We start from the raw sequence: 14,135 nt of genomic DNA, 5'->3' as shown, positions 1-14,135 counted from the left end.
GTGTGAAGCAATTGGCAGCTTGGTAAACTGTATTTTTGGAGTAGTTTCCCAACACTGGCTGTGGTGAATGTGTTTCACCTTTTTCTTCAATTTGCAATAGAATGTCAGTGTGTATTACTCTGGTCATCTTTAAAAGTCAAGTTATACTGCCCAAGCATGCTCAAGGGTCTAACCAAACCTCATTCAAAGAGAAAAAATGCGGAAGAGAAATCAAAGGAAAAAGTCACACCATTTCTGCATTCTATGACGTCAGTCACATCCAACTCTGACCCCGACTCAACCCGACAGCTACACAGTCCCCTGTCAAACTCTTCTCACAGTCTATATCTCCCTGTGTGTGTGTGTGTGTGTGTGTGTGTGTGTGTGTGTGTGTATGTGTGTGTGTGTGTGTGTGTGTGTGTGTGTGTGTGTGTGTGTGTGTGTGTGTGTGTGTGTATGTGTGTGTATGTGTGTGTATGTGTGTGTGTGTGTGTGTGTGTGTGTGTGTGTGTGTGTGTGTGTGTGTGTGTGTGTGTGTGTGTGTGTGTGTGTGTGTATGTGTGTGTGTGTGTGTGTGTGTGTGTGTGTCTGTGTACACCACACGTGTGCCGGACGGGTCCTGCTCTGCCTCACCCCAGGGGATGGGTGACCTGGGGTGCTTTTGGTTTTGTCCGTCTGGCCGCCGCTTCTGTATATTAATGAACTTGTCAGTCATCCTTGCGTTCTTCCTGTCTTGCTCCCTTCTGTCGCCTTCCTTGATAGTCGCATCCTCAGGTCATTCTCACAGGGATCTTTATTTTATTACTAAATCTCATACAAACATTGTATACCCAACCCATACCCAGCCCCGTTCTAGTATTTTCTGAACATTCTGCTATATGTGGTTCACAAGTGTACACAGAGAGTATCACCTGTATGTTCTCATGTTCAAGCAATTTAACATGCTATTTCACCCAAAAGAGACGAGGTACACACGTGTTTTGTGTGAAAACGACAGATCTTTGTATCATGTACCACAAGAAGTTTGACATTTTCACGAAAGACCCCCTACAAACAATTATTCAAACAATGCTCTGAGCTGATTTCCCAGGCTGCCTGGATTATCACAGCTGGAAAAACAGTTTGTGGTTTGGGCTCATGCTTTTCCCAGACTACGCCAAGCCGCCATCTCCCGCTGAGCAGCTCCATCCACAAATACAGCCCAGCCTTACCACAGCCACAGGCTGGCCATCCAGCCCAGCAGCACACTTTCCCATTCACACACAATGTAACTTACTGAACTCTCACTGGCATTACTGTAACAGACCCACAGGGAGGTTGTCTCAGCAACACCCACAGGAACAATAATTAAACCACAGGATACATGCAGGCGTGCCCTGTATCATCCTTGAAACCATTTTTCAATGGGAACCTATTTGCTCTCTGGAATGACACCGAAGTAGTTTTTTGCTTGTGGCTTTGAGAATATTCATCCCAAAATGTTGCTTAGGATAGAGGGTGCAATTCACAGTAATACGAGATAGTAATAAAAAGACAGATCACTTTTAGCCATGTCAGATTCAACCTGATGCATTAACTGTTTATTGACTTGCTCTATCTGACAATGATATACACAGAGGCTGTAAACTGGATTTACGTCAGATGATTTGGAGCCTCAATGAATACGTTTATGGCACTGTCCAAAGGTTTTTCACATCCTCTTGTGTTGCTTAGTAGCCAGTATTTATTTGCCTTGTAATTATTAGGAATTGTTTGTTAATTACTACTCCTTATTTCTCCTTTGATAGTGTTAGTATTTATTACAAGGTAAGAAACAAGTTGATAGTCAATCTACTTCCAACTAGGAACCCAGTTTTTGATGCCCTGTTTTTTTTAGCCAGGCACTCTAAAAGAAAATCAATGTGCTATTGTATTCTTCAACAACGCACATGGGTTAGGCCATAAATGTTACAAAGTGGTGGCACCCAAATGAGCCACTGCCATCCTGTTTGCGTGGCCCGCCTGTTGCATAATCCTGAAGTACATAACCTCAAATTGCCTATGACCAATTGCCTATGTGCTATTATTGATATCTTATTGTTATCTTGATATAAATTAGTTTGCTTGTTATGGGTGGTTCACGCGTGGGAATTCAGGCGCACATAGAAGGGCTTGTTGGCAGATTCTATAAGATATTTTATGATGTCTATAAAAAAAAATACCATGCCTCTTCTGTTGTGGTTTCAGTAAGTAGGCCTATTAGTCAAACGATATCTGACACATGCACTAATCCATCATTTCCCCAGATTCAAATTAGAGATAGAATGGATTGTTACAGTTTGAGTAACCTAGGAGTAATTCACAAACACAAACAAATAGCACAAAAACCTAACTGCTGGGAACTGCAATTACTGGAATCCACTGTATTTGTTTGTTTTTCTCTCAGTTCCTTTTACATTCATGGAAAATGGATACTTTTCTCAGAACGCACCGTAATGCACAGTAAGGATTTCATACACGGTAATGACTGAGGCGAGGGTCTTAGAGTTCAATAAGGGTTAACAGGGTCATGGCATAAACTTACAAAGATTGGTGTATTTCTGCAGAATGTTTGGGTTTACAGTGAATGAGAACAATAGTTGAGGGGAGCAGTCCTTTTGCCGGGTTCCTGTAATTGAGGAGATTTTTCTAGCAAAACAGGAGCAGGTGAGACTCCTTACAGTAGCCTACTGTATATACTCTCAACTGTAACAAGAACTAAAAGATCTGGTCTTTATTCAGCCTTGTTTCACAGACAGATTAGCAAGACAGAAAAGGATGTTTAAAGGGATATTAACCCTTACCCTCAGCCCTTACCCAAAATAGTATTTGGTAAATAAACAAGCATTTGGTAAATAAATCTGTCTCTGCTCACTGTAGTTTTAGAATGACTGAAACTGTTGGCGACTGAGAGTAAACACAAGAGATGATAGCAGCGCCTCTGTCGTCTTCATTGAGTAATGTGTTTACATATAGTCCCTCTCCTCCACTCAGAGAAACACCTGCCTCCTTGTTTCTGCCTCAGGCAAACAGGAGTTGACAACTAGGGTCATAATAATGTGGACAACATCCGTCTTTAGAATGAGTATCGGTCTTAACTCGATATGTTTAGCGTTCTTCAAATACTGAAGGCACTGGCACACAACTGTTTGTGTATGCTTGAGGAAAATGAGCATTCATGTTTCCTTTGCTATCTACCTTGATTTTAAGAATATTTTTGTTAAAAACATTTCAAATGAATTCTGTAAACGTAGGAGAAAATCAAAGGCAAAGAAGCTTTTTCTGACGTCTGGGCACATGCAGCAGGTCACCACCTACAATTTGTTTTCATATGTAGAAAAATTATTTGTTTAGATTTATGGAAGGCATATCCTGTCTTTTACTTCCACTTTTTGTAATACACTTAAGGTTGTCAGTACTAAGTCAGCAAAGAGCTTCTCAACAGCTTCCTAAAAAACAAATGTTTATTTTATTTATTTAAATAAAAGTGGTGTGAGTGGTCAATTGCTTGCACAGGCAAACAAAGAAAAGGACATCTACTTACAATACAATGAATTGTCAGTACATAAAAAAACGATCCGACAACAGGTGTGTCTAGCGGTCTTATGGGTTACCCAAACAGTTCTGAGCAGTATACAGTGTTACAATAACCACACTGGGGTCAAGGAGAAGCAAGTCACTGGTCCCTTTGATGTGTCTGTTTTAAGTTGTTCCCACACTGCCATTTCTCTGAGTAGATTGTTGCGGTTTCATGACAGGTATAGCTTTGTTACATTAGAATAATGAGAAGAGATTGAAAGAACACCAAACCTGGTATTTTCATCAATTTGCCTTCTCCATTTTCCAAATGTTTATTTATTACCCTAATATCATTATTTATATCTAATGAAGATACACAGTGTGTTCTCCACCCGCGCTTACAGGAGACAAAATGGCTGCCTCATGGTCAGTTTCAGTTTTCCTCCATGGTATCTCTACCACTTATAAGAAGCTGAATTCTGGAAGAATTGAGTGTGTCATGAAGACAATTCCCAGGATCCTGCTGGGTAGACACAGCAGCACATAGCTCTTACTCCCCCCTGGACTTCTGTTACATCCTAACCTTTCATACAAAGATGTTGCTGATCCTGCAGCATCACACCTCCGACACCCCACTCCTCACAGGTATGTGTAAATCTAGGGTGTGGTGGCAGAAGCGGTAGAGCACGGACCAGCTGGCCTTCTGCTTGATGAAGAGTCTTAGCTTGTCCCTGAAGGTCTCCCCCAGGAAGCTGTAGATGATGGGGTTGAGGCAGCTGTTGGAGAAGGCGGCCAGGTTGACGATGTGGCCCGTCAGCGGGTAGTCGTGCCACAGGTGGCCGCTGAAGGTGCTGCGCTGGGCCGGGTCGTCCGTGCCATGCAGCAGCTGGATGCTGATGAAGATGTTCTCAGGCAGCCAGCAGATGAAGAACACCAGCACCACCACCCCGATCATCCTCAGGGCCTTCTGTCTGCGAGGCCACAGACCCCGGTGCTTTTGCGCCTGCATCAAGATACGCACGATCAGCGAGTAGCACAGGCCGATGACGGAGAAGGGCACCAGGAAGCCGATGGTCACCTCTAACCACTGGATCTCAAAGACGTTGGCGAAGCAGAAGTGCACCTCGCCGCGGTGCTGGGTCTGGACGATGGTGAAGGGGAGCAGCGTAGCCAGGATGGAGGCCATCCAGATGAGGCTGCAGCTGAGCTTGGCGTGCTGCATGGTCCTCAGAGGACTACTGCTCATGGAGCTGGCCAGAGCCACGTAGCGATCAAAGCTCATCCATGTCAGGAAAAAGATGCTGCTGTACATATTGACCTGCAGGAATAAGGACATGAAGGTACACAGAACAGCGTACTCATAGTACTTCTCATTGAGGTTGAAGACCTCGATGAGGGAGTCTGCCACCAGGATGAGGTCTGCGACTGCCAGGTTTACAAAGTAGAGGTCCGGGATAGTCATCTTCTCCCTGTGGTTGAGGTTGACCACCAGGATGAGTATATTCCCAATGAAGCCGATGGGAAAGAGGAGGATGGTGTAGAGGCAGGAGAGGAAGAGGCCGATGGTATAGAACTGATAGGTGTCTGGGTTCTCAGTCGCGTCCGTGACGTTGTAGTCATATGAGGTGTTTAGTTGCTCCGTACCGGTGACATATGCCTGAACCAGAGAGGTGGTCTGCACTTCCATACTGCCTGTGTCTTTGCTTTGAAGGTCTTGAATCATAGATCATATAGCCTACATATTTCAATCGTGTCAGTGCCCGATTCTCTGTCTCGAAAGGTTCTCTCATCTATGCTCCATTTGCATGCTGACAGAAGTCAGTTCTTATAATATAGAAATAGTTTAAGGGTTATCTGACCCCATGTTTATATCAAGGTTTGCCTAGCAATAGATGACAGAGGGTACAGACACAGAGCAGCACCTCCATGTTTTGATATCACCCCTTCTTATCGGCATGTTGCTAGTGCTTACATTATCCATGTGGTCCAACCTAAGGGCTTACATTATCCATGTGGTCCAACCTAAGGGCTTACATGATCCAAGTGGTTCAACCTAAGGGCTTACATGATCCATGTGGTTCAACCTAAGGGCTTACATGATCCAAGTGGTTCAACCTAAGGGTTTACATGATCCATGTGGTTCAACCTAAGGGCTTACATGATCCATGTGGTTCAAACTAAGGGCTTACATGATCCAAGTGGTCCAACCTAAGGGCTTACATGATCCATGTGGTCCAACCTAAGGGCTTACATTATCCATGTGGTCCAACCTAAGGGCTTACGTGATCCAAGTGGTTCAACCTAAGGGCTTACATGATCCAAGTGGTTCAACCTAAGAGCTTACATTATCCATGTGGTCCAACCTAAGGGCTTACATGATCCAAGTGGTTCAACCTAAGAGCTTACATGATCCATGTGGTTCAACCTAAGGGCTTACATGATCCATGTGGTTCAACCTAAGGGCTTACATGATCCATGTGGTTCAACCTAAGGGCTTACATGATCCATGTGGTTCAACCTAAGGGCTTACATGATCCATGTGGTTCAACCTAAGGGCTTACATGATCCAAGTGGTTCAACCTAAGGGCTTACATGATCCATGTGGTTCAACCTAAGAGCTTACATGATCCATGTGGTTCAACTTAAGGGCTTACATGATCCAAGTGGTTCAACCTAAGGGCTTACATGATCCATGTGGTTCAACCTAAGGACCAACATGTACTAAGGGACTTTGCTTCTTTCTCTTTTTTTGAGCCGTTTGTTTTTCACACGTTCTGATTCCAGTGCTGGATTTTCTCATCCAGTCCATGTGCATGTTTATTCACCCAACCTCAGCCTGTGACGCTATTGCTGTGACACCTGAGCTGTGGAGAAGACAGAAGAAGAAAGTCATTACATGAAAGAAGGATTATGTGCTCAGCAGCCTTTGGTCAAATGACATGTCTGGTTGTCTGTCTAGTGATTGAGCACATATCAAACTCCAAAGGACCAGAGGTTTCATCTCAGGTAAAACATTATTTACTGGTATCGAACTGTATACACAGCAATCAATCATATATGATGGTTGAACTCAACAGTTTGTCTCTACTAATTCCGAGACGAGACGAAGTTCGTTGGTGGTTACCAAAGGGCATTAAAATGCACATTCTCAGGCTTAAACAGATTCATTGAAAACCAGCTGCTTTGAAATCTTCAGCCCATCCTGGCTCAGCCTGCTCCAGACTTAATTTTTATTAATTGGTGGGATGGTGGGAAAATAGATTTGAAGCTAATTAACATTGAACAAAACCATTCTAAATCTGATGTTTTGGCTAGAGCAGGGCACATGATTTCTATACAAGTAAGAGACAGCCCTTGTTATATTCTTGATAAGCAAATATCATTAATCCGTGAGATGATATGTTTCTATTCCTAAACAGTGACGCAGAAAAGACATTTCATAAATCAATGTTCAATCAATGTTTTATTCACTTAACCTTTATTTAACTAGGCAAGTCAGTTAAAAACAAATTCTTATTTACAATGACGGCCTACCAAAAGGCAAAAGGCCTCCTGCGGGGACAGGGGCTGGGATTAAAAATTAAAATATTGGACAAAACACACATCACGACAAGAGAGACAACACTACATAAAGAGAGACCTAAGACAACAACATAGCATGGCAGCAACACATGACAAAACAGCATGGGAGCAACACAACATGACAACAACATGGTAGCAACAAAACATGGCAGCAGAACAACATGGTACAGTAGCAGCACAAAACAGGGTACAAACATTATTGGACACAGACAACAGCACAAAGGGCAAGAAGGTAGAGACAACAATACATCACGCAAAGCAGCCACAACTGTAAGTAAGAGATTGAAATTGAGATAAAACTGTCCACTTTGAGTGTTTGTTGCAGCCTTTTCCAGTCAATGTTTTTTCTTCACTTTACATTTGCTTAGTTTTATTATTGATAACAGATCATGTACAGTAATTTATTTAGAGTCTAGATTAGATCAATCTCAAATCAAAATAAAACACAATTTTATTAGTCACATGCGCCGAATACAACCGCACAGTGAAATGCTTACTTACGAGACCCTAACCAACAAAGAAGTAAAAAAAATTTAAAAAAATAAACATGATCAAATAAGAATAAGAAATAAAAGGAACAAGTCATTAAAGAACAGCAGTAAAATAACAATAGCGAGACTATATACAGGTACAGAGTCAATGTGTGGGGGCACCGGTTATTCGAGGTAATTGAGATAATATGTACATTGTAGGTAGAGTTATTAAAGTGATTATGCATAGATAATAACAGAGAGTAGCAGCGGTGGAAGGGGGGGGGGGACAAATGCAAATAGTCTTGCAAGCCATTTAATTAGATGTTCAGGAGTCTTATGGCTTGGGGGTAAAAGCTGTTTAGAAGTGTCTTGGATCTAGACTTGGTGCTCCGGTACCACTTGCTGTGCAGTAGCAGAGAGAACAGTTTATGACTAGGGTGGCTGGAGTCTTTGACAATATTTAGGGCCTTCGTCTGACTCCGCCTGCTATAGAGGGCCTGGATGGCAAGAAGCTTTGCCACAGTGATGTACTGGGCCGTACGCACTACCCTCTGTAGGGCCTTGTGGTCAGAGGACGAGCAGTTGCCATACCAGGCAGGGATGCAACCAGTCAGGATGCTCTCGATGGTGCAGCTGTAGAACCTTTTGAAGATCTGAGGCCCATGCCAAATCTTTTCTGTCTCCTGAGGGGGAATAGGTTTTGTCGTGCCCTCTTCACAACTGTCTTGGTGTGCTTGGACCATGTTAGTTTGTTAGTGATGTGGACACCAAGGAACTTGAAACTCTCAACCTGCTCAACTACAGCCCCGTCGATGAGAATGGGAGCGTGCTCGGCCCTCTTTTTCCTGTAGTCCACAATCATCTCTTTTGTCTTGATCAAGTTGAGGGAGAGGTTGTTTTCCGGTCACCACAAGGCCAGGTCTCTGACCTCCTCCCTATACAGTGCCTTGCGAAAGTATTCGGCCCCCTTGAACTTTGCGACCTTTTGCCACATTTCAGGCTTCAAACATAAAGATATAAAACTGTATTTTTTGTGAAGAATCAACAACAAGTGGGACACAATCATGAAGTGGAACGACATTTATTAGATATTTCAAACTTTTTTAACAAAACAAAAACTGAAAAATTGGGCGTGCAAAATTATTCAGCCCCCTTAAGTTAATACTTTGTAGCGCCACCTTTTGCTCCGATTACAGCTGTAAGTCGCTTGGGGTATGTCTCTATCAGTTTTGCACATCGAGAGACAGAAATGTTTTCCCATTTCTCCTTGCAAAACAGCTCGAGCTCAGTGAGGTTGGATGGAGAACATTTGTGAACAGCAGTTTTCAGTTCTTTCCACATATTCTCGATTGGATTCAGGTCTGGACTTTGACTTGGCCATTCTAACACCTGGATATGTTTATTTTTGAACCATTCCATTGTAGATTTTGCTTTATGTTTTGGATCATTGTCTTGTTGGAAGACAAATCTCCGTCCCAGTCTCAGGTCTTTTGCAGACTCCATCAGGTTTTCTTCCAGAATGGTCCTGTATTTGGCTCCATCCATCTTCCCATCAATTTTAACCATCTTCCCTGTCCCTGCTGAAGAAGAGCAGGCCCAAACCATGATGCTGCCACCACCATGTTTGACAGTGGGGATGGTGTTCAGCTGTGTTGCTTTTACGCCAAACATAACGTTTTGCATTGTTGCCAAAAAGTTCAATTTTGGTTTCATCTGACCAGAGCACCTTCTTCCACATGTTTGGTGTGTCTCCCAGGTGGCTTGTGGCAAACTTTAAACAACACTTTTTATGGATATCTTTAAGAAATGGCTTTCTTCTTGCCACTCTTCCATAAAGGCCAGATTTGTGCAATATACGACTGATTGTTGTCCTATGGACAGAGTCTCCCACCTCAGCTGTAGATCTCTGCAGTTCATCCAGAGTGATCATGGGCCTCTTGGCTGCATCTCTGATCAGTCTTCTCCTTGTATGAGCTGAAAGTTTAGAGGGACGGCCAGGTCTTGGTAGATTTGCAGTGGTCTGATACTCCTTCCATTTCAATATTATCGCTTGCACAGTGCTCCTTGGGATGTTTAAAGCTTGGGAAATCTTTTGTATCCAAATCCGGCTTTAAACTTCTTCACAACAGTATCTCGGACCTGCCTGGTGTGTTCCTTGTTCTTCATGATGCTCTCTGCGCTTTTAACGGACCTCTGAGACTATCACAGTGCAGGTGCATTTATACGGAGACTTGATTACACACAGGTGGTATGTATTTATCATCATTAGTCATTTAGGTCAACATTGGATCATTCAGAGATCCTCACTGAACTTCTGGAGAGAGTTTGCTGCACTGAAAGTAAAGGGGCTGAATAATTTTGCACGCCCAATTTTTCAGTTTTTGATTTGTTAAAAAAGTTTGAAATATCCAATAAATGTCGTTCCACTTCATGATTGTGTCCCACTTGTTGCTGATTCTTCACAAAAAAAAACAGTTTTATATCTTTATGTTTGAAGCCTGAAATGTGGCAAAAGGTCGCAAAGTTCAAGGGGGCCGAATACTTTCGCAAGGCACTGTAGGTTGTCTCGTCGTTGTCGGTGATCAGGCCTACCACTGTTGTGTCATCGGCAAACTTAATGATGGTGTTGGAGTCGTGCCTGGCCGTGCAGTCATGAGTAAACAGGGAGTACAGGAGGGGACTGAGCATGCACACCTGAGGGGCCTCTGTGTCGAGGATCAGCGTGGCAGATATGTTGTTCCCTACCCTTACCACCTGGGGGCTGTCTGTCAGGAAGCCCAGGATCCAGTTGCAGGTGTTTAGTACCAGGGTCCTTGGCTTATTGATGAGCTTGAGGGCACCATGGTGTTGAACTCTGAGCTGTAGTCAATGAATAGCATTCTCACATAGGTGTTCCTTTTGTTCAGGGTGGAAAGGGCAGTGTGGAGTGCAATAGAGATTGCATCATCTGTGGATCTATTGGTGCGGTATGCAAATTGGAGTGGGTCTAGGGTTTCTGGGATAATGCCTTTCTAAGCAGCCTTTCAAAGCATTTCATGGCTACAGACATGTAGTCGGGTAGTCATTTAGGCAGGCTACCTTAGTATTCTTGGGCACAGGAACTATGGTGGTCTGCTTAAAACATGTTGGTATTACAGACTCGGACAGGGAGAGGTGGAAAATGTCAGTGAAGATACTTGCCAGTTGGTCAGCGGATGCTCGCAGTACACGTCCTGGTAATCCGTCTGGCCCTGTGGCCTTGTGAATGTTGACCTGTTTAAAGGTCTTACCCACACTGGCTGCGGAGAGAGTGATCACACAGTCTTCCGGAACAGCTGGAGCTCTCATGCATGTTTCAGTGTTATTTGCCTCGAAGTGAGCATAGAAGTAGTTTAGCTCGTCTGGTAGGCTCATGTCAATGGGCAATTCTCCGCTGTGCTTCCCTTTGTAGTCTTTAATGGTTTGCCAAATCCGACGAGCATCAGAGCCGGTGTGGGATGATTTTATCTTATTCCTGTTTTGAGGCTTTGCCTGTTTGATGGTTCGTCGGAGGGCATAGCGGAATTTCTTTTAAGCTTCTGGGTTAGAGACCCGCTCCTTGAGCGCGGCAGCTCTAGCCTTTAGCTTAGTGCAGATTTTGCCTGTAATCCATGGCTTCTGGTTGGGGTATGCACGTACAGCCACTGTGGGGACAACGTCATCGATGCACTTATTGATGAAGCCAATGACTGATGTGGTGTACTCCTCAATGGCATATGATTCATCTAACCACTTTTTATTAATTTTTGCTTGTAAGCAGGAATCAGGAGGATAGAATTATGGTCAGATTTGCCAAATGGAGGGCGAGGGAGAGCTTTGTATGAGTCCCTGTGTGTGGAGTAAAGATGGTCCAGAGTTTTTATCCCTCTGGTTACACATTTAACATGCTGATAGAAATTTGGGAAGATGGATTTAAGTTTCCTGCAAGTCCCCGGCCACTAGGAGAGCCACCTCTGGATGAGCGTTTTCCTGTTTGCTTATGGTGGAATACAGCTCATTGAGTGTGGTCTTAGTGCCAGCCTCAGTCTGTGGTGGTATGTAGACAGCTACGAAAAATACAGATGAAAACTCTCTAGCTAACTCAGGTGAGCAAAACCTTGAGAATTCCTTAGATATCGTGCACCAGCTGTTATTTACAAAAATACAACTCTAATCTAACCCTGACTGTTTTGCACATTATCCCAATTTTAATTTCTCCACGTTGGTCTTAGCTAAATAATAGTCTAAGCTACACTGTAAAGGAAAACTAAGTTATATGGTAATTTTGGGATATTATCAACAGGAAAATACCATGAAACCTTTTACTGCAGCATATTGTAAATTATGGTGCATTGTGAGAAAATGATGTAGGAGGGGAAAGAATTGCTGTATTTCGAATGGTACTATATTTGTTCCACCTATTAGTAAGAGTGCTGTACCAATTTAACTGGTATGTGGTGTGTGCAATATGAAATACAGTAATTTACATGCTTCTTTGCTGCCTGTAACTTACTGATCAATTCACAGCAACCCCTTTACAGTGTAAATAATATCATGATACTTCCCGCTGCCTGTTTTCCGTCAGTGCAGAGGGAACCTTGACCTTTAGCATGCGTTCACACTCAGACCCTCAGTCTTTTCATTTACAAAAAGGAAAACCTCTGCAATATTAATGCTGCCTCCTCTCCCCTGAGTGCCGACTTTCACAGCCCTATCTCAGCCATGAAGCATGTATGAACAGGAAAACTGGATAAATGAGACCTAGGGATCTCATCTCACAGGGAGAATAGCCTCTGAGCCATTTGAGAAACACCCAGGAAGCCTTGCTAACCCAACCATGCAGTATATTACCATTATCCTTTGGCAAACAAACTTTGACTGTCTGCTTTGACTTCCAGAAGAATGAAGGATTTGACGCTTAGAGCAATACATCATCTAATGTTTTCACAATTCAGCCTCAAACTGCTGTGATGCTTTTGGAACATATTGCCAATTAAATGGCACTCGCGGCCCTAGAAGGCAGATAAGTGTAGAAAGACATGCCAGCCCACTTAGATTAGACAAGGGGACTTTATTTTGATATGGACCAAGATGGATGGCTGATCAAGAATCAACAGGACCCACATTAGGAGAGCTAAGATTAATATCATTCCCGTATAAAGACAGTTGTATAATTCAAAGATAGACATACTGGTACATTTTATTTGACCCTTTATGCCGTTTAGTACAGTCATACATGAAAACTCCTGTTATCAAGACTTTTATAGCCTGAGGCAGAATGACGTGAGGCATTCTATCTGTATTAATTAGCTTGATATGTAATTAGTTTATCCTCCATCTGCACTGTCTATAAGCAAGGCTGGTTACCCCATTTTGCGTTATTATACAGCTTTTGTCATAACACCCCATTCATAAGCCAGCTAAAAAAGCTTAAGCACCAGGCAAAAAGCTCCCCAAATGGCCCCATTGCTATCAAGCTGGGCATCTATCTCTAGAAACTGAAGAGGGGTTATTTTGTTGTGGACAAAAGAAGAGATGCATGGTGCTAGTTAGACATGAGACCTGACAGCTTCCTGTCTCTCTAGGGAAACAGGATGTCAATCTACCAGTTCAGACATGTAGGTTAGTGTGGAAAAATGAAGAGCGGATTAAAAAAACGATACATCACTAATCACTTTCTGTTCACTGGGCATGAAGGTACAAATGGTCCATCAACCCCAAAAGCAACAGGCAGCTTATCCACTCCAGTCTACACATGTTCATTTTCTTTTGTAGAATGGACTCCCGAATGTCCCCATTTATTACACAATCTTAAATCTGAAAAATAACAACTTGAACTGTCTAATTTGTAACACCATCGAAGTGAAATTAAATCTGACAATGAGCAGAGGAAAAATCCCATTAATCTCTGGTCCTGATTGATTGAAACCTCCCATCCAATTCAAGTTTGCACCTTCCCCTTCTAATATCTGAGACCATTTATTTTCTTCAACTCTGTAATAGTCATAAAACAGCTGCAATATCACACAGGGATGGAGAGCAGAGAAAACCACTTACTTTTCCGTGGTGGGCTTGTTGTCCATCCAGTGTGAAGCTCCAGTGCAGAAGTCGGTGGAGTGTCACCGATTTCTAATCCCCGTGTCCAGCTGAGGCTGCACTCACTGCCTGCGCCACCTGCTGTTCACCCCAACCCAGGGAGAGAGGGAGAGAGAGAGGGGAGCCAGAAGAAGAGGAGGAGAGAGAGCTCAAGATAACGCCAACACTAGACCTCCTCCCTCATGAAACTCGCTTTGTTTGTGACCATGCTTGTTCTCTCACTCATCTACCCCCTCCTCCTCCTCCTCCTCTCCCCTCCTCCCTCACACCTCTCTCCCTAAACCCTAGCTGAATTGCTCAAAGCGTTCAGGCGTTCAGGTTCCGTGACCTAATTATTAACCCAGCGAGGTGTGTGGATGCTATGGGATCTTCTAAAGGTTCCAGATGTATCTTGGACCAGGTCTCTATGTACATAGTCTATAGTCCATCTATAGTCCATCTAGTCTGAGCAAGGAAAACACAGCACTGTAC

At 43.3% G+C, this 14,135-nt stretch overlaps 1 protein-coding gene across 1 annotated transcript; it reads right to left on the bottom strand.

The window, feature by feature from the left end:
* Positions 1-1,468: 1,468 nt before the first annotated feature.
* Positions 1,469-13,740, bottom strand: LOC110538276 (G-protein coupled estrogen receptor 1-like). Its single transcript, XM_021624992.2, has 2 exons — positions 13,626-13,740; positions 1,469-6,380 (listed from the first exon to the last, which is right to left on the bottom strand). Exon 2 carries the CDS (start codon positions 5,237-5,239, stop codon positions 4,133-4,135), a length of 1,107 nt encoding a protein of 368 aa, XP_021480667.2. The 5' UTR covers positions 5,240-6,380; positions 13,626-13,740; the 3' UTR covers positions 1,469-4,132.
* Positions 13,741-14,135: the final 395 nt, after the last annotated feature.

Source organism: Oncorhynchus mykiss, chromosome 12 (assembly GCF_013265735.2).
Source record: "Oncorhynchus mykiss isolate Arlee chromosome 12, USDA_OmykA_1.1, whole genome shotgun sequence".
Taxonomy (NCBI): domain Eukaryota; kingdom Metazoa; phylum Chordata; class Actinopteri; order Salmoniformes; family Salmonidae; genus Oncorhynchus; species Oncorhynchus mykiss.
Note: the sequence above shows the minus strand (reverse complement) of the source record. Positions and strands in the feature narration are given on the sequence as shown.